The sequence below is a fragment of the Typha latifolia genome, chromosome 5 (genome assembly GCF_019914945.1).
Source record: "Typha latifolia isolate L0001 chromosome 5, TyphaL0001v2, whole genome shotgun sequence".
In the NCBI taxonomy this organism is placed as follows: Eukaryota; Viridiplantae; Streptophyta; class Magnoliopsida; order Poales; family Typhaceae; genus Typha; species Typha latifolia.
Window position 1 is genome coordinate 1,806,761 of NC_133090.1, and position 24,453 is coordinate 1,831,213.

General features: G+C 36.2%; 1 protein-coding gene across 13 annotated transcripts in view; it reads right to left on the bottom strand.

Annotated features, from left to right (window-relative positions):
* LOC140789286 (putative acyl-activating enzyme 19) overlaps positions 1-24,453 on the bottom strand; it is a 26,721-nt gene continuing 2,268 nt past the window's right edge. Inside the window, exons 2-19 of one of the 13 annotated variants that reach the window (XM_073138931.1) lie at positions 20,293-20,769; positions 18,815-19,011; positions 16,404-16,604; positions 14,051-14,192; positions 13,476-13,978; positions 12,323-13,062; positions 11,633-11,708; positions 11,478-11,564; positions 9,747-9,790; positions 9,258-9,366; positions 6,846-6,905; positions 4,590-4,674; positions 2,968-3,032; positions 2,675-2,734; positions 2,114-2,158; positions 1,238-1,344; positions 851-1,158; positions 1-719 (exon numbers count right to left, since the gene is read on the bottom strand). In XM_073138931.1, the coding sequence (XP_072995032.1) occupies positions 930-1,158; positions 1,238-1,344; positions 2,114-2,158; positions 2,675-2,734; positions 2,968-3,032; positions 4,590-4,674; positions 6,846-6,905; positions 9,258-9,366; positions 9,747-9,790; positions 11,478-11,564; positions 11,633-11,708; positions 12,323-13,062; positions 13,476-13,978; positions 14,051-14,192; positions 16,404-16,604; positions 18,815-19,011; positions 20,293-20,769 (3,227 nt within the window). In that variant the 3' untranslated portion in view covers positions 1-719; positions 851-929. Of the gene's footprint in view, positions 720-846; positions 1,159-1,237; positions 1,345-2,113; positions 2,159-2,674; positions 2,735-2,967; positions 3,033-4,589; positions 4,675-6,845; positions 6,906-9,257; positions 9,367-9,746; positions 9,791-11,477; positions 11,565-11,632; positions 11,709-12,322; positions 13,063-13,475; positions 14,193-16,403; positions 16,605-18,814; positions 19,012-20,292; positions 20,770-24,453 lie in introns of those variants that run through there. The other 12 variants (XM_073138934.1, XM_073138935.1, XM_073138930.1 and 9 more) reach the window with 12 other exon arrangements.

The following is a 24,453-nucleotide window of genomic DNA, read 5'->3' on the forward strand; positions in this document are numbered from 1 at the left end:
TTTACATTTAGCATCCTGTATTTCTGCAATATCATTTGATTAAAAATTCACATACTATATAGGGTGTTAAATGAAACATTAACTAAAAAATAAAGAAATTTGTATTTAGCACCCGATACACATCCATATGAAAACATCACCGAATCTATAGGCATTTACATCTAGCACCCTACATTCTGTAATATTATTTGAACCAAAAATTCACAAAAATATAGGGTGAGTACTTTACCAAATCTAAAGACATTTACATTTAGTACACTGTTTTTCTGCAATATTACTTGATACCAAAACTTCACATATGGTGTTAAATAAAAACTTCACTAAGACAGAAGACATTATTTTCTCGCCTTTAGGTTTGGTGCTCTTGGGAGGATCTCGCTAAAAAAAAGTTAATTTGAAGCGAAAAGCATATCTGGCTAACATACTGCTATATCATATGGACCTCAGATATTTGATACTGAAACCCACACACTTACATTCTCAACTAGGATGCAATTTGCATAAACTATGCTGTAACCAGAATACCTAATAGGATTCAGCAAAGAGACGTAGTAAAGTGGAGTTCCAATCTGTTAAACTTTGTCAGAGTTCCTACTATACTTACTCAGGATCTATCTTATTATCCATATCAGGCCCACCTTACTCAGCTCATTTGGAGACGAACCACAAAGATAGCATGATGTCGCAGCATAACCAAGATGCAGTGTACATAATCGTCTCTGCAGACAACAAAGATACAACAACCAATCATCAGTAGGGATGAAAAAACCTCCCCTGACAGATAAGCGGGAGATGTAGTAAAGTTGAGTTCCAATCTGTTGAACTCTGTCAGAGTTCCTAGTATACTTACTCGGGATCTACTTTATTATCCTTATCTGGCCCAATGATGCTCAGCTCATTTGGAGACGAACCGCGAATATAGCATAATGTTATAGCATAACCAAGATGCAGTGTACATAATCATCTCTGCAGCCAACAAAGATGCGACCACCAATCATCACCGGGGATGAAAAAACTTCCCCTGGGAGATCCATGATGGCAAACCGTTGCACCATCAGGTTCTCTGGGAAGTCTGTTTGATTATTATTCTCTTGCTTTGCGTCAGCTTTTATCCTAATCACATGGATTCTTCCAGAACTGGTGCAAATGCTAGCAAACCTAAAGAGACAGACCCCTGAATATTGTCTTACAGAAGGAAAAAATATATATGATAACATGCCTTAACAAAATTTACTACCTCTCACATGATTGTGATGTTCCTGATATTAACTGAATTTGCTCATCAACAAAAGCGGAGGCAGTGATTGGGTCTCCAACATGGTATTCCCAGAGTAGAGCTCCTTTCTTGCAAAAGACCACATAACCAATCAGATTGTTACCCACCAAAATATCAGTTAGGTCATTAAGTGTGTAAGAAAATTTTAATCTACATATTAGAGACAAGTGTTCTTCCATTTCCTTGTTTTGAAGTTCAAGCTGAATTATAGAAGTGTTTCTTCCAGTTAAAACAGAAGTTTTCTATGCTTATCATATCTAATGTTTATCATAGTTGAGACAAAAATGATACCATGAAAGGAGACCAAGTGTCTCACTGTTCAAGGAAAACACAAATCCTATCAGCCTGACTGACAGCATTTCATTTCAGTGTACAGTTGACTAAAATAACTTAGAGCGGACAATGGCATACAGAAAATACAACCAACTCATAGCTTAAAATTTCAGGAAAATACAAAAATTCAAAGTATTTCATAAAGAACAGCTATAAAATACAGGGAGCGCTACCCATTAATAATAGAAAAGAGGTGAAAAAAATATATTAAAAAAAATCTCCAGAATGACTCGAGGTGGAAGTAGGATCAAGCAACCGTTGCAAAAGGCATCAGGTGGAAAACAATTCTGATCCAGGACTCTGTAGTTTCAAATATTGTTAAAGGAAGAGCAAATGAACAGCAGATTATAGAAGAGTCTGGGTTTTCCTATAGCAAAGTTTTCCAGCACCAATAAAAAAAACAATGTAAAGTTCCAATGCAACTACATTGCTAATGATCACAACCCTTCTGAAAAAAAATATTAATGAACAATCTCCACTAAACAGATTATGGTCCGAACTTACCATATCAAAAGAAACCACGCTTCCATTTCGGGAACATATCAGTACCTGCATATGAATTACGACAAAAAAGGACTTCAGAAGATGCAAATGATGCTCAAACTTACTAGTGACAAAGTCATGTGCCATCCTCTTGGATTACAGCATACATGCGTAACTCTGTCTAATACATGAATTGCCTTTTATGAGATTGTTGGCGTCAGATACAGAACCTTATTAGTGGAGTAAGCAAGCTTTAATTTCACTGCTGGAGCTCATGGGAGCTTTACTTGATAGAAAAGCATCAATCATTGTTCATGACTTCACATCAAATAATCAGCCATAAGAACAAGAGTACAGCCGGAGTACAAGAACAGAAATTAGTGCAGTTGAAGGTGGAGGACAAAAATTTACTCTGTTTAGGACTCTGAACCACCTTTCCTTTTCTAGTTATAGGTATCATAAAAGGGAAAAGCCTTACTGCGCTACAAGGCTGTGTTACAATTATTAAATTAATGCAGTTGCAGACAAAGTCCACTTACTTGGGTGTTCATTCTAGCAAGTACCTATTGGAAAGAATAATACCTGATTAGGTAGAACAGAAGATACACAACCTCCAGCAAATATTGGACCATCAACAGTTGCCTGGTAGAAATAGGCATCCACAGGTGAACAAATTATATCATATTAAAAATAATTATAACTGGAACTTCCTATACTAGGTACAGTTAACAACCAGATAAAAGCATTTATAGGTATTTATTTGATGAATAGCAAGATGCAGAATTGAAGATTAGCCAGCCACTAGTGTGAAATCTAATGCAAAGGTCATATATTTACTGGATGAAATCATAGAACATGCACAAATATAGGTGTACCTTCCAGACAACAGCACCTTTTGAATTCAACATGATCACCTGACCATTCACCAAACAACAAATAACTGCAAAGATAGTCTGATAAGACTAGGTTGCAAAATCTCTTTAAATGCAAGCTCTGTATAATAAATATGAGATGTTCATCTTTTAAGATATGAATAATCAACAAATATTGGAGAAACTATATTCAATTTTTCATGACTTGAAATCTGTGCCACCAGGGCAGATAGAGCAAGCCTCTATTGTAACATGAGGTGAAACCTTCAGTACACCAAAAGTCTACATGCATGTACATGAAAACTTACAAATCACAAATACCCCTTTAACCCATAATATGTCTATATTGCAACTACCCCCGAAATGCTTATTTACATTATACCCCTTTAAGATTTTAGTGTCATTGGCACTACGTGTGCGACAATTTGTCAACATGAGAAATGCTCATCTGTGACACCTAGCATAGCCACCATATTGGCGAAGTGTGAGGGAGAGGTGGGATGAAATAGCGAAAAGACGAGAGAGGAGGGAGTGGTGCCTAATGGAAGAGGGGGGAGAGAGCATGTCAGTTGTGTCCCACGACATGTAGGATTATGCTATAACACAGAAAAGAGAGTGTGAGTAAAAAGCAGCGTCGTCTCAGATTTTGCCTGTCCCAACTCTATACAAAATGCATAAATTTAGTCTTGGTCGTGTCCTGCCAAGCAGAACTGAATGAATAATACAAATGTCAATATTCAGATAAGAATAGTTCAGGAGATGTGAACAATGTAATGGGGTATTTTCAAATACAAGAATATCATCATGTTTGCTAAATCTAAATTGTCCAATATAGAGATGTAGTGCCTTGATTTGCAGATCTAACTTCAGGTGGTGGATCCTTCTATTCGAACTTATCTTTTAGCATCTCAAGACACTAGTCTAAACCCATCCAGCAAATCAAGGTACCACATTTGGAAATTGGAGCTATTCGATCTTGCAGGCATGATAAAGTTATAGGTTTCTTTGCAAATACCCTCATATAATATATCTAAATTGCGGATAACCGCTATTTTAAAGTTAATTCGTATTTGCGTTCTTCCTCATGCTTTCTCCTATATTTGAAAAGTAAATGCAAAATGCGGGAGGTAATATGCAAATACACATATATATATAGTGTGTATTCGCCTTAAAATAATAATAATAATAGAAAACATAAATAACATTATATAAATATAAATATGTGCGCACGAATATGAAGTGCCATGCGATATGATGCGGAAAGGAACTCCTCTCATATGTCAGCATGCTTGGGTTCGAAACATCAACATAATACAAGTAAATCTATGGCATATACTGACCCATGCTTACTTCAAGGACAGTCTACGTGAATGAATGTTCATATTCATATATTACATAATATAGATGTCGACTTATGCATGTGTCTGTCATGCCTATGGGCACAGCAATCTACAAACACATTTATATTGGTTTAACGTATTTGACGTTTGTGATCACAATTGTGCACAACAATCTACATCCACTTTTGCTTTGGTTCAATATACTTACTTCTTAGCTAGCTATATATGAACATGCACTCATAATTTCATATGCAACGCAAGTGATTTGGCTAGAGGAGCACTTACTGTTTCTGCTCTGAGAATCCATGGCAAGAGAACCAAAAATTGGTGCTCCTGCCTCGTACAGCCAGATAACACTGAATGGTGAAACCTGCTAAATTTAGTAGAAGTTATAAAAATTTTCCAACAAGCAAATTACACTATGCCCAGGCAAAGTTCTACCATGGAAAAAAAATGAAATTTAATTTCTACCATGTAACTCTTCATTAATATTTAATAGAGGAAAAAAAATCAGTGCTTTAATAACAGAAGTGAATTCATCTGTCATCAGTGGCACTTGGGACCTGACCTATTTTCAGATAGAATTCTTGCAAGAGATCATTCTATATAGTGGTCATCTTTTTAGCCAGGAAGTCATCAACTTTTAAGAATAGTTTTCTTAACCATTTTCAGTGTACCATTCTTACAATGCACTTAAAAACATGCTATAGGTTCTATAACATGATGAGCACAGGTGCAATTCTGACATTATCATTTCGGAATTCCCACATGCATTATATTGATAAACTTTAATTCTCTATACGAGCTATGTTTAGCTAAATAAGTTTTAAGCTGATTATGAAAAGAAAAGATGTGACCATCAAAATTTGAAGTGTTAGAAAATGAAAGATTAAAACTATTGTTCTCCAGCAACTTAAACTTCTAGAGTAATGAGTTAACATGGTATCAAAGCATAAGATTTTGAGTTGCAAACCCAGCCAGACCTATCTATCAATTAAAATATAAAAAGTCCATCCATTAATTCAAATCTACCTCATTAGCCTACTAAATATCTTGAGCCTAGAAGTAAAATTAAGAAGAGTTTTAAAATATAAAATATTAAAACTATCGTTCTCTAACTACTTAATTTTTTAAGGGTAATTAGTTAGTCAATATTAAATAAATGAAAACACACTTTATCGTCTTCAGTAGACTAAAGATTAGCATTATAAGTATTAGAGCATTAATCCCAAGTTGGAACCTGCTAGGCCTATCTATCAATTAATATATAAAAACCTACAACCATATAAATAAAATTCACTTCGTCCGTCTTTTAAAATGTCTTGACCTATCATTCTCTAACAATTTGAACTTTAAGAGTAATTAGTAAGTCAACATTAAATAAATAAAAACACACTTTATCATCTTCAATAGACTGAAGATAAGCATTACTCTCAGATCTCAATAGACATATAAGTATTTGAGCATTAATCCCAAGTTGGAACCCTGCTAGGCCTATCTATTAATTAAAATATAAAAACCTACACCTATTTAAATCAAATTCACCTTGTTGGCCTATTAATATGTCTCAATATGTCGTTTTCTAATAGCTTAAACTCTAAGAGTAATTGGTAAGTCAACACTAAATAAATTAAAACACACTTTATCATCCTCAAAAATCTGAAGATAAGCTGTACTCTTGATCTCAACAGACATATAAGGTCATTTCTCCTTTCCCAAAGTCACTTCTCTTTGGTTAAAAACTTAAAATAATTTTGGACTTAAACTATCGACCCAATTTCTTATGACTACAAAACATGTGCATAAAAATAGTTGTATAAAGTATAACAACAATGCATATGTATAGTGATTAGAGAGACATATAAATAAAAATGATATAATAGATAATTAAATGCATATGTATAGTGATTAGAGAGACATATAAATAAAAATGATATAATAGATAATTAAATGCATAGATACAAAGATAGATCCCTTTGTATTGGCCTGAAGGCAAATAGAAGTAAATCATGATTTTGTCTACACAAGAAAAAAAAGGAAAAGAAAATGACAATACAACCATATCTTTCTTAAAACTCATATTCCATTTACTCGCAATCTTCCATAGAGACAAAAATTGACAATTCTTACAAACAGAAACTTTTCACTTTTCAGTGATGCAATTGCTTATGCTAGGTTGTTCAATAGATGTTACATGTTTATTTAATTAGGCTTAGGTAAATAGGTTTGAAAATTGCAACAACATCTTATCATCCTATGGTATTTGCTATGAGCCTAATACCTCTTGACGGTTTTTTGGTCAAGGAAATTTAAAAGGAAAATTCACCAATAAGTTTCACTGGAGATGGAAGATGGAAGATGGAAGATGGAAGAAAAGAATCATGGCAAAATTGTCAAGCCTCTATACAATACAAACTGCAGGAAGGACGGTGATATTAGATCCTACTAGGAAGTGGATTTTCATATGACTAACAAAATACAAATATATACAAGTGAAGCTTTAGATTTCAAATTTCATAGAAGGTACAGTTCTCACATCACCTCTAGAGATATGGCAGTCACACAGCCGCTTGTGGATGCCACATAGAGCCTGTCCTGCAACTACAGGAAAAATTGTAATTATATACAAGAATATAAATCATGTATAAAAAGATCAGAACTATATTCCAACTTTTGACTTCTCAGAACCTCATAAGCTAATTTATGTTACAGGGTTCTCTAAATTACAGTAACAATTCCCATTATGCAACAGAAGAGACCAAAATATTATTTTGATTACTTCTTTACTACACCAAATCATGATGACGAAGAGGATAATGACAAGTAGATGACTTCCGTATATTGCAAAAGCTTCTTAATGATTGTCCATACATCTCCTTGTTCCATTCAAGGATTGTTGTGCCGGCACAGTATCGGTATGTGGCACAAGGGGGCTGCATGGCACCAGCAAAAGAGGCAAGACAACAAAGACGGTCCATAAATACATTAAATTACTTACTGTGCCGCCCTCGCCGATGATTGCCCGCCCTCACCCTCTGATAATTTAAATTAGATCCGCAAAACAATCCTGTTAATTTGTTGAGCCATTACCATTTCCCATCGTCTTCTCTGGCCTTCACCTCCGCTTAGGGCACCAATGGGAAGAGAAAGGAAGGCGACAATGACGGCAATCGTCGGCGAGGGCAGCATGGTACTCGGTAGTCTCCCTCTCCCTTTCTCATCTTTTTCTCTCCCACTCTTGGATAGGGTTGGCAGTGGAGCCTCTACTCTTGTAGCACGGACATTAAGTGTCATGGCCCGTGTTGTGCCATAGGCAGGGCTCTCCTATTATTCGTTGGTGTAGTATGATATTCTTAGCTAAACTACATCTTCCATTATCCCAAATGTCAGTTTTTGTTCTCAACTAGAATAATCGCACATCTTCGGTCTCATGGATCTTACTATCCACTATCCTCAGTAGGCTATTCTCGTCATTTAGTGAAAATTATATCTCAGTTTCAAGTTTCACTTTTGGTAGTTTAGCTTTTTCTTTAGCTTTTCATGGTAAATGCTAATTATATCAATGACAAGTTAAATCACCAAGTTTACTTGCTTGAGCAAACTAACCAGGATGATATGATATTATGATTCTAAAGATGAATAGTTCTTTAAGGCTATAACCATAATAGTATAGGGCTGCACTCCATGATATTGGTCTCACTTCATAGAAACAAAAACATCATTGAGCAATAAGAGTAACATGTGTCCATCTTTGGATAGGTTGCTTGCTCAATCAAGGTCAAATCTATGTACTAAAATATGGCTCACTAAAATGCATAGCATATTTTCTTAGAATACAGTCTCACACAATGCATATTCATATAGGAAGGTCAAATGATGCCATTCCAAAATACAGGCTAGTAACATGAATCATATTTTTATTTTGAGACCAATAAAATACTCGGTGAAATAGTCATTGCCCTCCCCATTGTATCCTTTCCAAACTTTCTCTCACAACCATTAATGTCATTGCTTACAATGGATATCAAGCATGACTAGATAAATAATTTGCAACAGAATTGTGGCTGACAAGATCATGTCGTTCCAAGTAGGTAAGTCATATGCTAGAGGAAAGAGAAAAGACAAGGAAAATCAGAGAAAATGAAATATTAAGCAACTCAACTCAAGTTTGATGGTGGTTATCATTATAGATTTTAATAATAAAGATGATCATTATGAATATCTCTAGCAAGCTTATTGAAAGTAGGGTGAGAAAAGTTGACCCGACCAGATAATTTGGCATGATAACCTGGCTTTCAAATGGGTTTGGATTTAGTCTAGTCGGGTTCAGATCATAAACGGGTCAATCCGTGTAACCCGATTATTAAATAGGTTGTGTTTATTACCTTAACCCGTTTATGACCCGAGCCGCTAGCCTGTTTATGACCCGCCAACCCATTTAAAACATCTATGATCTGCCTAACTCGTTTATGACCCGATTAAACTGTTTGTAGCATGAAAAAACTCATTTATAACTCAAAAAACCCGTTTATAACCCAAATAAATTATAAAAAATTAAATATATTTTGCCATTGGATGACCCGTTTATAACCCGTGTAACCGATCTAATAAATGATTCGTGTTCATGTTTAGAAATTCTGACCCATTTAATAACGGGTCATATTAGTGTTTAGAAATTCTAACTCATTTAATAAACAAGTCATGTTTGTGTTTGTATTATCATGACCCGACTCGACCTGGACCCGATTATTCTAACCCAATTGCACCCCTAGTTAGAAGTAAGGAATAATTGAATGAAGTAAATAGTGAGCACCAAAAGCCAATTTTAAAACTCAAAATAAGAGCAGGTTCAATAAAGAGCTAATGTAGATCTAATGAGCTAATTAAAATATACAAACCAAGTAAAGCATGAACATAATGAAAGAAAGCTTCTAGGGTCTCCACAAAATATACCATATCAATATAAGGTGAACCATAAATGCTTCCACCACACGAGACTCTGTAAATACAGCAATGATCTTTGTAATTGAAGGCATATAAATGATGATCATGGGATCCGCACCTGTTCATTGTTAAACATGTTAATTATATCATTAATACAACAATTTCAAATACGATCTTAATTTTCCAAAAAAAATATTACAAAATGCAAAACCCATTAGGACGTTAACTTTCATCAAGAACAGTAAAAAACTTGGCCAAGATTGAAAATATATAATATTACCAAGGTCATGTGAAAAGGAATAAAAGCTAAATTATTCAAAATTCAAATCTTGCACATTATTTTTTCATTATTTTCATTATTATGAAGTTGAGGTAAAAGAAAGAGATGGATGGTGCACATAAAAGACCACCCTATTCTATAAAATATCTATCTACGCTATAAAGCAGAAACATTTTGCTTTATTTTCAGCTGGACAAACTAGACATTAGTCACATTACCATATTAAATTCCTTTGCTTGTCCACAACTGGCTGCATTTTAACCTGCAAAAGATCCGAAGATTACTTCAGAATCATAAGTAATAGAAAGAAATCTCTGGCCAAATATTTATGCATGCGAAGAAGAAAATCAAGAGACCGCATCATAAACATAGAATGCTCAAAAGAAAATATGGTAAACCGAAAAGAAGAATCCAGGGTTTTGCTCATGTATAGATTCCATTTAGCGCATATCTCATATTTTCAATTTTGACCATGGAAATTAATAAAAGTTAATACACTATTTAAAAGGGAAAGTATCTGTGCTGAAACCTTTGTAAATGCAAGTATAGCGATAGACATGCAGATGCATGATCTATATTTCCATCTGATATTATCAATAATAAAAACAAGCTAAATAGGCCCTTTATAAACGTGTCAGAAAATTACAAGAACAAGTCTAATTATTGATCACCATGTTACACCTAATATAATCTTAAATCTAGAAGCATTCAAGTGCTCATAATTTTGGACAAATATCTTAAGCATTAAAGAAAAGATCATTCAGAGGAACTGAATATATATGTTCTATCATACGTTGTTGATTATCATTGGCAGTGTGGGTTCACTTTTCAATTGACAGTAGTATGGAGTTTCATTTTGAAGGCCCCTGACTCAATATCTACTGATAGTATAGGATTAAAAATTTCTAAAAAACTCTAAGTCTCTAACTCAAGAGACTAGAATATAAAAGGAATAAAGTTAAAATGATTCTTGAGATGCCAGATGCCTACCTGGTTAAAAGAGTGGTCCAATACAAACTTATGTATATTCCATACTAAAGTTATTTCCTATAAATAATTATTTTTATGGAAATTTATACTCTGGTTCATAGATTGTCATGCCAACCTGCACAAGGGGTGCCGGTGAAGTGCCTACACGTGGCAGGGGGGGTGCCGATGGTACCCTCCCTTTCATCTCCTAGCATCAATTTCCAATAGTGTAGAAGTTATTTGAAGGTGGAGGAGGATAGAGGAAGCTATTTGGAGCGACAGACGAGGGCATCAGAGAGCCATCAAATATAGAATCATGTGTGGCGGAGGAGAGGAATTTTGGCAGCTAGGAACGCTGAGGAAGAAGAACAAATGAGGTGGATAGGTTTTTTTTTAGTTAGGCATTTGGACCCATTCATAGCGGATCTTTAACTTAAGTTAGATTCGGATCCATTTATAGTGAATTTTTTACTTAAATTGGTCTGCAGAATATAAGGAATGTTTTGGAGGCATGCCCTTCTCTTCCCCATGAGAAGATTACCGACGGAGAGGGTTTCTCTTCTTGCAGTGCCCGTGTTATGATGGTTTGACAACGACAATTTGGAAATCCAGTGAGCGTGCCTCTTCCCTTTCTCTCCCTCCATCTCTCTATATGCCTCTCTACCCAGAGCTTTGATACTTCCTTAGCATCGAAACTATATGTCAGCACAGTGCATAGATATGGGGGGTGCGGCAATACATGTCGTGCTGACCGGCAGTCAGCACATGTCAATGGCAAGGAAATCCTTGCCTGGTCTGTTTTATTAAGTAAATAAACCCAAAAGGGTAAAAGCATATTGGGTTAAATGTCAACTGAAAAGGTGTTAAGCAAGAGTTTCCATAAACGACAAACTAGTCGAGCAAAATTACCAGTGAACTTAAAATATCCTTGCACCTCATCTGGCCACATAAACAGTAAACATGGAATGCAACAATAATACCTCTCCACCTGTTTGGAATGTCCAACAGACATTTCCAGTCCTGGAATTGAGGAAGTAAATTTTCCCTTTGTAGCATCCAACCACAACCTAGACAAGATAATGAGTTGATATTAGTGCAATGCTTGGCATAGCTTCAAGAAGAACAGCTTTGATACCTGATGAAAATCACCAGTTAAAGCAGCTGAGCACTCTATACGACCTTCCAATTTGATCTCCCATCTTATTGTACCACTACATAAATCATACACAAGTGAAAAATACTTGCCATTGTACATTGGTCAGTTGTGTAATGATACTAAATAAGGTAAAAATCAAGAAAGGGTGTCTTGTGTGAATGTGATCCAAGGAAAAGAAATAAAGTGATACCATACTCAAGCTCAATATTTAATAAATCTTTGTATAACCACAATGTTGAAAGATCCATTATCTTGAGGATATAATTGGATGCATATACAGAGAGAACAACGAAGGATGAGTAAAATTGCCAAATTAATGAGTTTAAAGATTTTGATAGAATCAAGGCCATGGTTCATTCCTTTTCCAAGACACATTCAATTATGATAAATTACTTGATCCATTTAGTGCAGGGCATAAGAAGAATACATCAATGCCCACTAAATTTGTCATGGAATGGATCCTATTACAATCAGTTGTACACATTACCAGACATCACTACAAGAAAGATAGATAGACCAGAGATAGGAGTAAATATCCACAACTTTGCCTTAAACTTTCATTTAGATTTAGAAAAATAGCTCAGTAAGGCTCCAGAGTTAAACTATGAAAAGCTACCAAGCAAGCATCACTCATGTTACACATATCAACATATACTAAATCCCACTCACCTGGCGGCATCGATGCACAGAAATATGCATGAATGAGATCCAATGAATAGGTTCATCTTGCCATCAATTAGTGCAACCAAAGGTGAAGCATCTACACATGATTTGAGCAAAACTTTCCAAAGCTCTTGCAAGAACCCTTTATGTCCTGGAATTCCTATTGGCAAGCGTACCATATCTGCAAGATTCTGCTTGCTTTCACACCTATGCATGAATCGATTGCAGCGACTGACTGAAAACATTTCAGTCAAATCAAAGTTTAGGACCCACTGACCATCATTGCTCAAAATCCTACCATCTGAAGCTGGAGGCAAGCAAGAGTCCACTTCCAAAGATATATCAGAAGGAGAACCAACAGTTTTCTCTAAGCTACTAGTTCCTTTAGTTGCTTTATCTTCCATGGAGAAATCATCAACCCTCTCTTCAGTGTCTACCTGTAATGAACCACCAAGTAAACTAGTACCCTGTAGATTTGTTTCTACTGTCTTAAAGGAGCTCAAGATACTGTTAGGTATGTCCCGTACTTTCCCATAGTCAGGAACATGGATGAAGGGGTTCTTATGTGGCATATTTCTGTCAAGTAAAGCATCTAGAAGCTTATATGGAGTGGGATAGATATAAAGCAGTCTCATGTCAATCCCTAATTTATGTGCAGCATGGGCAGCAGTAATTGAGTTACCACCCATGATGAAGAAATCATCATCCTCTGAAAATTCTTCAACCAGTAATGCATCACTAAATGCCTGTATAAAGAAGTAACTTCTCATAAGGAAAAAAAAAGTAGCAAATTCTCCAAAATGTTTAATGGCATGTAGATCAGTAGATGTGCTACAGATATATAGATAAATAAATTCTGACAAACAGTAAATGAATTACATATATGGCAGAGTGATAGAAGTCATAGAACAGTTTACTGAGTGGCAGCAAAATTTGAATACTCAAAGAACGAAGGAAACCTTAGTAATGACAAGAATTGCAGTTTTGAGTTTGCAAAATATAACATAAAGAAGGATGAGATTAGAAAAGAACGAGTGATAGCTGCATAAATATAATTTGTAAAGCAAGAACTCAGCATTTTATAATGACTAATCTGTTGTTATTGCGGAAGCAAGAATTCTCTAATGGATACTATTTACAAGATAATAAATAACAAAACCTTTTTGATTATTTGCAGATGCACATCAGCCAAACTGTTCTCTGGATCACTCATCGGCCTCTTCCGTGTATACTTGGGGCCTGATAACTTGGCATAATCTAATTTTCCAGAAGAAGATACAGGGAATGAATCAACACAGAAATAATAGCTAGGAACCATAACTGGTGGAAGTCTCGTAATCAGCCAAATTCTAACAGATGATATTATATCTTCAATCGGATTTCCTTGCGTAAATTGCTTAATCTCTTTCCCAAGTTCCACATTAGTTTTCCTCACAAAGTATGCCTTGAGATGGGAGGGTGTCCCATCATTTACATGAAAAATTACAGCAGCATCACTGATTTCAGGATGTTCCCTTAGGGTTTCTTCAACCTCCTCCATTGCAACACGTTGGCCATTGATTTTAATGATGCGGTCCTTCCTCCCAAGGAAAACAAGTTCGCCACTTTGCAAACTCCTGGCAAAGTCACCAGTTTTGAAGCATAATGGAGCACCAGTGCCTTCTGCAGGATAATCATCTCCAGGATCAGCTAAGTATCCTGCAAATAAACAGGCTCCACCAACATATATTTCACCTTCATAAGGTCTATCAGGTTCAGCAACAAGAAGAACATTGCAATTAGAAATAGGAACTCCAATAGGCACACTAGTTAGTGCCTCAGCTTCTAAAATCCTAGGTAAACATTTGCAATCAAAATATGTGCAGTCACCGGAAACCTGAAAATAATGGGCAATTATTAAGGAAAAATAAAATAAAAACAATGATACCTGATCATCCATAATATGTTTGCAGTGCACCAGTTTACTTGTAGCAATATCTAGCATGATTTACAAGAAAAGAACCAACAAAAGATGCAATCACTATTAAGTATTTACTGGGTAGAATTGATCAACTTATACAGGAGGGGGAATTAAACAGATGCACAACATGCATTGTACTATCTTTTAAATCTCAAGCAGGAGCATTCTACATTACATTTAGACTATTATCGGAATGTTTTCATGTGGCTCTTTGACTTTGTAGAGAGAAGGTATTGTTTTCATTTGGCTCGTTGATGTATAGTGCCTCAAAGTCAGAGATGAAGAGCAAACCTTGTATCAGAGGTCCTAACCTCTCTCCTTCTCATAGTTCCTCATATCTAGAGTAATTATTTGAAGGGTTGCCACTTGCTAGTGGGATGCATAAGACTATATATTTTGTAAACAGTAAAGTCAATAATACAACCCACTAGATGGTCTACAATTTTCATGGCAATCCACTCTCATATTTTTGCCTAGAATGAGACTTCCACATTCAAATTTTAGAGGGTTAACAGCTAATAAAATGAGCCTCTTTAGCAACCCACTTTCAAATAAAAAAGGTTGAAGTTAGAGAAGGAGAAAGAGAGGAGAAATAGAGGAGATTCTGAAGGAATTTAAGATTTCTTCTTCCGATCGCATAGAAAGGTAAATTTTTCTTTCATTATCTTAAGTATTACTTTTATTTTACATTTTAAAAACTAATTTAAGGTGTACAAATAATAGATATAGTAGCTTTGTTGCTAGATCCATCATTTGTGGAAAAAAAAAATTCTACATAGGTCTAGCCCCAAATTTTTTTTAAAAAATCAAAATTAATATATCAACTTCATCCAAATTTTACTGAGTGGCAGCAAAATTCTTTAGGAACATATTAGATTAACTCCTTTGATTTAAATCCAAATTTTACAATATAGGTTTTAATATATATACATATACATATATATACATATATATGTTCAAATTAAAAATATGTATAAGACCCTAAAAAGTATATTAGAAATGTGCAAGTATGCCACACTAGCAAAACCTTGTGCCGTGCCGACAGGGTACCGGCACAGCAATCCTTTATTTTATTCATTACAGGATGGTATAAAGTAATGGCAAGGACACTTTTAACCTTCATGGAAAAACAACTTTACATCAGTGGCACCAATGAAGTGCACCTGTGACTGAACATATCTTATCAGGCAGGAAAAAGGTAACATACCAAATCTAGAAGGTAAGCCGATATTAACCGTATAGCAGTAACTAATGACTACTGCAGTCATACAGAATTTACATCGATAAACATAAGCTCTAACATCAATTCCACAGTTCTAATGCCTGCTGAATAAGATCATCATTTTACTCATATTTCTCATGTGAGTTCAACATGTCATCAGATACCAGTTTCAAAAATCCTTTCTCTCATCAGCTTTCATATTTTAACACAAACATCAAATGGAGCATCCAAATGGCATCATTTGGTGTGACAGTAAAACATACACCTCCTCGCAACCAGGATGTCACGGTTCAAGCCACGGAAATAGACCCTCAAGTAATGATGGTAAGGTTGCCTACAGCTTACCCTTTATAGACTTGCTAATAATGTCAGCAACTATTGGGCTTCAATAAGGCAATGTGATTGCTTTTTAAGAAAAATATAAAAAATAAAAAGGCCTAGTGGGAGATCGTTTCTTCTTATTTCTCTAAAGCTCTCACAAGTTCCTCTTTAGAATCCCTCTTCTTTTCTTTCTTCCCTTCCAGAATCCATCCCTTTGATCTGCTGACTATGTCTGCAGATTTCTGCTTCTTTAGTTAAGAGTTCAGTCGTTTACCAAATAAAAAGAATTACTTTAGTCAATTGATGTCTTTGCTAGTTTATAATTAACATATTCCTATTATCATCACTCCTTGTTCATATGTATTCATAATCAGGCAAGTAATTGGACATTATGCCATTTATTTACAATTTGCAATCATAACATTAGGCATAAATATCTATGTAAAACATAGGCCAATTGAGCGTATCACATACAAAAAAGCAAGACCAGAAAAGTAATGCTCTTATGGAACTGCAAGATTCTCATAATAAGACATGAATATAACATCAGACAAAGTTTAACCTGCAAAAAGATTAGTTCTAACCTCTGTACTTCCATACAAGTTCAGCATGGTAGTTTCTGGCAGAATTTTATAGAGACTTCTCCATAAAGATATAGATAGAATCTCCCCACTAAGAATTATGAGTTTTATACAGTTATAACTTCGAGAAAAGGATCTCTCCAACAAAGGAAGAAGTGCCTTTATCAATGATGGGACAGTAGTCAGCCTTGAAATACCGTATGCCTGGAAAAAGGATGAAATTTAATTATGCCATGGGTCACAGCAAACAAGAAAATGATGTGTACAATTGTTTAAACTAAGACGCCACACCAGTGTCATATTAAGAATGATGATTGCACCAAATATCACAAGCTAACTGCTGCAACAAGGAATATGGGGGCCCCTGAGTTGGCAGCATCTGAGTTGCATTAGTATCAAAATCTTGGAACATCTTGCAGTTGAAGATTATGTAAATTTTCTTGAAAATGTTTCTCTTTTCCTATATGAAACTCAAATTGGATGGAACACTTTCAAAAATATCATTGCAGGAATTAAGAGGAAGGTAAGAAGATTAATTTAGACGGTAGATGAACACGTCTATGTTGGTGGAGGTTTGCTGAAAGGTCTGGGCGCTCTGCTAGGTCAAGGTCAAGGTTGTCTTCCTCCTGATTCATGGGTGAGGCTTCAAGTTCCCCAATCCGACTCTGCCGAAACCTCCATATCCGAGCGATGACTATGCTTCTATGACAAAGATGGGGAAGCTTGATGAGGTTGAGGGTGCCATTCCAGCTTGTTCTTGCCCTGGAACATGGCTCAAGTGGTGAAGGGGAATAGTCAAGCCAACATTAAGCACAAGCTTGGCTCTGAGAAGGCCTAGAAAAATCCCTCAAGCATATCCTGGACATGATTGTGGTTGACGATGAAGAGTGGGTTGAGGTTGATCCTAATGTGTTGCAAAATAGCTGAGAGGAATGAAAGTTTGGCTTATATAGCAAGTTCTTAGGAAGACATGTTCCTATTGAGGAGCTGCAAGTAGTCTTGCTTAAATATGATCAGTATTGGGTTTGTTTCTGGCCTCCAATATGCAGGCAGGCTTTTACCTATTCCGGCTATCCTTGGAGGACGACATAGTCAGAGCCCTAATTGAGGGGACACCGAGCATAAAGGGGCAGGTTCTAAATCTCATTAACTTGGAAGCCAAATTTTCAAGCCTCAGAGGAGATCATCAAGTCTACACCTGTTTGGCTAAGGATCGTCAACTTGCTACCCAGATATTGGATATTTGAGGTTCTAGCCAAGATAGGAGCTAGATCAAGTAAGACTCTGAGCTTTGATGATACTACAATCTCTAGACTTGATAGAGAGTGGAGATAGAGAGTGGAGAGTGAGAGAGAGAGAGAGTGAAAGAGAGAGGAAGAAAGAGGTTGAGAGGGAGTAACAGAGCGAGAGAGGGAGGACAAGTTTGAGAGGGAAAGAGAAGGGAGAGAAGAAATAAAAAAAAAATTAGAGAAAAAAAAAAATTACCTTGCGACAATAAGAGAGGGAGGAAGAGAGAAAAAGAGGAGAGAGAAGAAATAAAAAAAGTGTCTTGTGGCAATAAGAGAGAGAGAAGGTAGAGAAAAGAAAGAAAAAAAATTAGAAAAAAATAAATTTGCCTTGACAATAATAGAGTAAAGAAGGAAGAGAGAGAGAGAAGAGGAAAGAAAAGAAAAAGTCAACTCAATATTCATCCAAGTTTTGAATAAGTTAATGTAATTTTTAGTTTTTAGACTTTATATATAAATAATTATTATTTTCTTATCATTTTTTTAAATTTATAGAAATTTTTTTCGGATTTTTAAGTAATATTTAAAAATTATATAATTAAAAAATAATCCAATCAGATATGGGCAGCCGATACGTATCATTTTTCTGAATAGCAATCCCGATTCCGATATCGAGTTTTGAAACCTTCATTTTACTTGCCCATCTCATTTTTCTTCCTACCATAACCTATTTATGGGCTTTCTACATCAGTTAAGCTTCCCTTTGTAGCAATTATCAGAAGCGGAATAGAGCTAAGAACTTCCTTCAAGGAAAGATGAGAAGGGTGGAAGTCTCCCTAATGGGAATGAGGGTCTTGAAATTTCTCCATTACCAGAAAGTGATGGAACACAACAACGCTATGTTATAGTCTGGTTATATGTTGATGAGTTGAATTATCCATAGCACCAACAAAAATCTAATTCACATGATATTAATTGTGCATATCTGTTCCTTTTTCTCAAGGGATAGTCACACAGATAAGTTAAATTTTGTCAGAGAAGAACAAGATGCACGTTTACTGAAGAGCAATTATTTTATAAAGATAAGCCCAACAGAAAAGGAAAATATTATTAGAATTATCTGAATTCACTTAAGTAATTATTTTGACAGCCAACAGCTATCATAGTACCTTCATGTTTGTGGTTTACCTCAATAAAATTGACCAGATATGTCGGATTAGTCTTTAACTTGTCAAAAGGAGGAATGACAAGCATGGTGCAAGTCAAAATGGCACAAAGGAATTCCTGAAGATGATCAACAAAGCTGATAGATGTTTTGAACAATAAAATATCCTCCATACACAGTGGAATAAGTTCTTGCAACCAGGAGAAGCGATTTAGAAGACCTAAACAAGGAAGAAATAAATGCAAGAAGTAAGAGTCACAAATTGCTTTTTCTTTGAAAAAATAAGCAATATTTATAAATCTCTAGTAAAGCCATATCTGGAAAATGAATTGTAAGAATAATTGTTTTACCAAAAATTTGGATGATCCAACAACATATTTGCATGATGATATGTATCTGCACAAACAGATATGTGGCTGTACATACATATACAATGCATGTACATATGTAGACATCTAGAATTAGCATGGATGCATGAATAGATAAAAAAAAATTAGAAAATATGTAGCAGGTAGAAGAATATCTTACTACTGCATGAAATTATTGGAGACATATTGTAATGGTCTCCAATATTTTGTACATTAATCGATGTACAACATATTGTAATTATGTAGCAGGTAGAAAATATGTTACGTGTTCTCAAATCAATCGATGTACATTAAAAGGATAAATATGGATCTCTAGCAAGCAAAAGTCAATATTTGAGAATTAGTCAGGATTGATCAGTCAAACAGCTCAACAAAAAAGATTGGTTCTCTGTTTTCACTTTACCACTTTCAGTACCTTTTGATGACTTTGTAATTGCCTTCATTTTCACAGCCCTACAAGAAATTGAAGCAGTAGGGATGCATAATGCCTATGAAATTATTAGTGTATGTATTAGCAAAGTGAATCAGATTTCTGATTACAGTGAATTTAAAGTTATATAATAATCTACTAACTGTACATCAACTTGTGTTTCAAAGAGAATGTGCGCCAAGTAGGAAGAGTATATCGAGAAATTAGGAAAATGATAATTCAGACAAAAATCTTTAAGAATGATAAAAAAAAAGAAGCTTGCTTTAATAAAGAAAAATCTTTATTAAATCTCACATGCTAATTGACCCACAATCGACTGCTGATACATTTCTCCATAAAAGGTCCTAATTACTTCACAAATATCTTGTAATAGATCTTCTCATATCTTGTGATTGTTTACAGGACTATAAAACAATTAAAAGAATCAAAGCTACAACTATCAAGGAAAATTAGGTAAGAAATGTGATGGAAATTCCTTGTACGAAGGAGTATGAATGGAAAGGAGAACAATTGGACAAAGGGTAAGCAAATATAAACAGCACTCTTGCTTCAGAGAGATATGAGAGAACATCCAAAGAAATTCAAAAGTTGGCAAAATAAAGGAGAGGGTAAGCACAAGTATAATCAATTCATAGACAGAAAGCATATTAAATTCAAAACATCAAATAACACATATGTATGGTTCATGCAGAATGTATCGCACCTGATTCTGTGCCACAGACACCCTTCGGTTTTCCAGTGGAACCAGATGTATACATCACGTAGCAAAATTTCTGTGGCTTCCTACTTTTCTCACATGGCCAGACTAGATCAGACTGATCAAGCTGCCGCTCAACAAGTGCTCTCCTATTTAAATAGAAAACAGAGAGAGTACTCATGCCTGCAAACTGATGAACTGCATAGAAGCCTTGACTTCCTTCTGAAAGAGAAATCTGACTGATAATAATGAGAGAAGCTTTTGAAGAAGAAACAGCTGATAGTATTCTTTCCTGTGACCATAATGGATCTAATGGCAAGAATGCCTCCCCACATCTAAGAACTGAGAGAACCGCAACAATATATTCAACCGAAGGGGGAGCATACACTCCCACTATTTGAGGCACTCGATCTGTCCCAGTGCTTGAAATTTCCTTTTTAGCATCTGAGCCAAAGCATGATGCCCTATACATACTGGAATGACCTGTAGTTTCAACTACAAGATCAAGCATTCTTCTCTTCTTTTTGATAAATAAAATGACTAGACCAATCATTCAGCAGTGATGAAGCAAAACAATTCAGACTACTATATTTCTAAAGTTTCTCTTAACTGTCCAACCCATGGTTTCATTTTAGCAGTTCCACACTTTCATCACAAGCTCGAAATCATGGAGTTTTTTTGAATCAAAAGCCTCAAGAACTAGTTCAACAATAAGTGTGTAAAGTGTAAACTGTTCATTAACAAACCATAAAAGATTTGGCTTTTTGCAATTGTGCCACATAAATTCCATGCCAGTAACCATGGCGTTGAATCAGATTACTTGAGGGTGAAATCTTATCGGTATTATCCAATATCCATTTACTGTAGTTCAGATCTTGACATTTTCTTTTTTCAGAAATTCTTGATTGAGTCTATTGTCAAGGTAAGACCAAGATTCCAAAAATCGGTATCGGGATTGGGATCGGCCGTCCGAAAAAACAATACGTATCGGCTGTATCGGCCGTATCGGCCGCCTGTATCGGATCGAACTATTTTAATTAAATAAAATTCTAAATATTATTAAAAATGTTGAGAAATTTTTAAAAATTTAGAAAAAATTATAAGAAAATAAGAAATAATAATTACTCACATATAAAGCCTAAAAAGTAAAAATCTCTTTTTCTCCCTCTCTTCTTTTCTATCACTCTAACTGTTAGTCTAAAGTATTCATTCTCTCCCACAATCTTTTTTTCTATCTTTTTCTTTCTTTCTTTTTCTCATCTTTTTTTTTAATCTTTCCCTCTCCCTCACTCTCTCTTTCTTTCTTTCTTTTTCTCATCTTTTTTTTTAATCTTTCCCTCTCCCTCACTCTCTCTTTCTTTCTTTCTTTTTCTCATCTTTTTTTTTAATCTTTCCCTCTCCCTCACTCTCTTTCTTTTTTCCTCTCTCTCATACCCTTTTTTTTTTATCTTTCCCTCTCCCTCACTCTCTCTTCCTTTTTCCCTCTCTCTCTCTCTCATACCCTCTTTTTTTTAATCTCTCTCACTCTCTCTCTCCCTTTCTCTCCCTCACTCTCCCTTCCTCTTTTTCTCTCTCTCTCCCTCTCTCTCTAGCTGCTGCTGACAGCTACTGCTGTCAACAGACAGCTGCCTGCTGCAGTCGCCTGCAGGTTTCGGCCTGGATCGGGATCGGCTATAGCCGATCCCGATCCGTTTCGGCCGATCCCACTCGGGATCGGCCGAAACTTGAATCCTTGGGTAAGACATATGGTTCAATTTGATATAACAGCTCCAAATTGAGAGGTATTAACCAACAAATATTCCATTCTTTCTTTTACTGTCATGATTGTTTTTCTCTTCGTTCCAATAATTAGACCAATTCTACTCTCTTTTACTATTAAGTCCGGTCGGAAAAAGTTGGCTTCAACCTTCATGTAAATAAAGTAAGATTCATATCTATTAGATTCCAATTAATCATGATGCTTTACATATTCTTTGAGAAATGGAAGGCACAATCTAGAAATAGTAATAAGCATGGCTTAAACTAAAATAAATTAACAATGCAGATTGAGAAATGAAAATTTTCCTTGTTTAGAAACAAGTTCTAGAAAGTTGATATTAACTCGTTGGAAATTTTCAGAAGTACTCTTACATGTACTACTTTTCTAGTATTTTTCAGAAAGTACTTATTGTGCCCCAACATCTGATTCGCTCCCTCTGAAACCGATTTGGTGATTTACTATATTCCTACTTGTCATTGTCTGAACTGTGAAATGTAAGAAAAATCCTCTGTTATCCTTTTATGCATTTGGACAAATTTTGATTTGATCCATGTAAATTTTTCTCCTCAACTAGTTCTACCTTGAACTAAATAGAAGACACACTTCTAGCAGCATGGCAATTAATTTTTCATGTAATCTGAACCTAAACTCAGGAAAGAACTTGTAATGATAAAAATCCATGACCACATGGTTTCAACTATGAAATATGTTCGAAGTTGGCATTGTATTGCATAAGATTTAATGGCTATATGGGAATAAGGCAAGTTTAGTTTTGAACTCCATATTGAAAATATACTAAGAATAACAAATGACTGCCTTATCTATAGAACCAAGATTGGGAGAAGATCACATTTTTTGAAGGCTACATAGAGCGCATAATGGTAAAGTATAATCATAAAATATTCCTATATGCGATCTTTCAACTTATTTGAGGAAGGAATGAAAAATTGAATGGAGTTGTTCATTCTTTCATAGACTGCTAAAAAAAATACTGCGGTGCTTATAAGGGGGATTTAATTATTAACTTCTTACCAAAATATGAATTCCACACACCATATTCAATAAAGTCTTCTTGCAGCCATCAAACTATTTCCTTATTCACGTAGAAGTACCTATTGGAGGCGTAAACATGTAATCTTTTACTGAGTTTGAGAGTCTTCTAATTTCCTAAATAAGTCTTTATAAACTTCACTTACAATTGAATACAACAAGTTGCCAGCTGATTCATCTACTATTTTTCATAATTATTATCAATACTCTCTGTACCACATAATTTTTATAAATTCCCTATTTTGCAATAAGCTCCTCAGACTTATCAGATATTAGTTTATTACTAGTTTTCAGCACTCCAATGTGATCTCAAAACCGTTAAATTATCCAAATATCTGGGAAATAGCATTGCCTCTCTGAGTATAATTCTGAACTTTATCTACCTCGAATTTTCCATGTTCTTTCCTTGGCGGAAAAAGGGCGGAAATATTCTTTCTCATAAAAATAAGACCATAGAGCCTATTTTGCCAAAGAAATTACCAAGAACCATAATCGTTCTTGTAACACCCCAAAATATATTAAAAAAAAAATCTCTCTCTCTAACTGACAGCCTGCCACCCTGCCCCCTCCCTTTTCCTCTTCCTCTTCCCTTCCTTTGCCGTGCACGCCACTTTCCCCATCTCCCTCATCTTTTTTTTCCCTCACTGCAGCCCTCCCACCTCCAGCCTCTCACCTTCCCCTCCATTTGCTACCTCTCTCTCTCTCTCTCTCTCTCTCTCTCTCTCTCTCTCTCGTGGTTGCCGGCAGCCGCCGGAGCCGCCGAGCTCGCCGACCATCCCCCCCTCCGGTAAGCTCTCCTCCCCTCCTTCCTTTCTCCCCTTTTCCTTCCCCTTCTCGGCCTCGTGCTGTGCCGGACCCATGCCGCCGCCGGCCTCGTGCCGCGCCGCCGCAGCCCCGCAGCCTCGTGGGCGCTTCTCTCCGCCTCACCCTCCTTCCATCGGGAGTGGAAGGAGATGGGGTGGCGGGGTGGGGTGGGGGTTTAACCCCCACCCATTTCCCCCCCTTAGTGGGCTGCAGTGGTTTGCAGCCCACTAATCTGTTGGGGTGGGCTGCAGACCGCGAGCAGCCGCCCACCAGCCGTGCAGGTGGGCTGCGGACCGCAGCCGCCACCCCACCCGCCCGGCCGTGCAGTGGGCTGCAGTCTGCACCCCATTAGCCCGTTGTGGAGTGGGGTGCAGATGCGGCCCCACTATTCCAACCTTGGTGGGTCGTGGCCGGGCCCCCCCCCACCAAGGCCCTATTGCTTTGTGGGTTGGGTTTGGGCCTACCCATTGCCTCTAGCCTAGCCCATTTGGGGCCATTTGGACCCTATAACCCTGTTTATCATTTTCACCTGATTTGATTAGCCTGATCCTCAA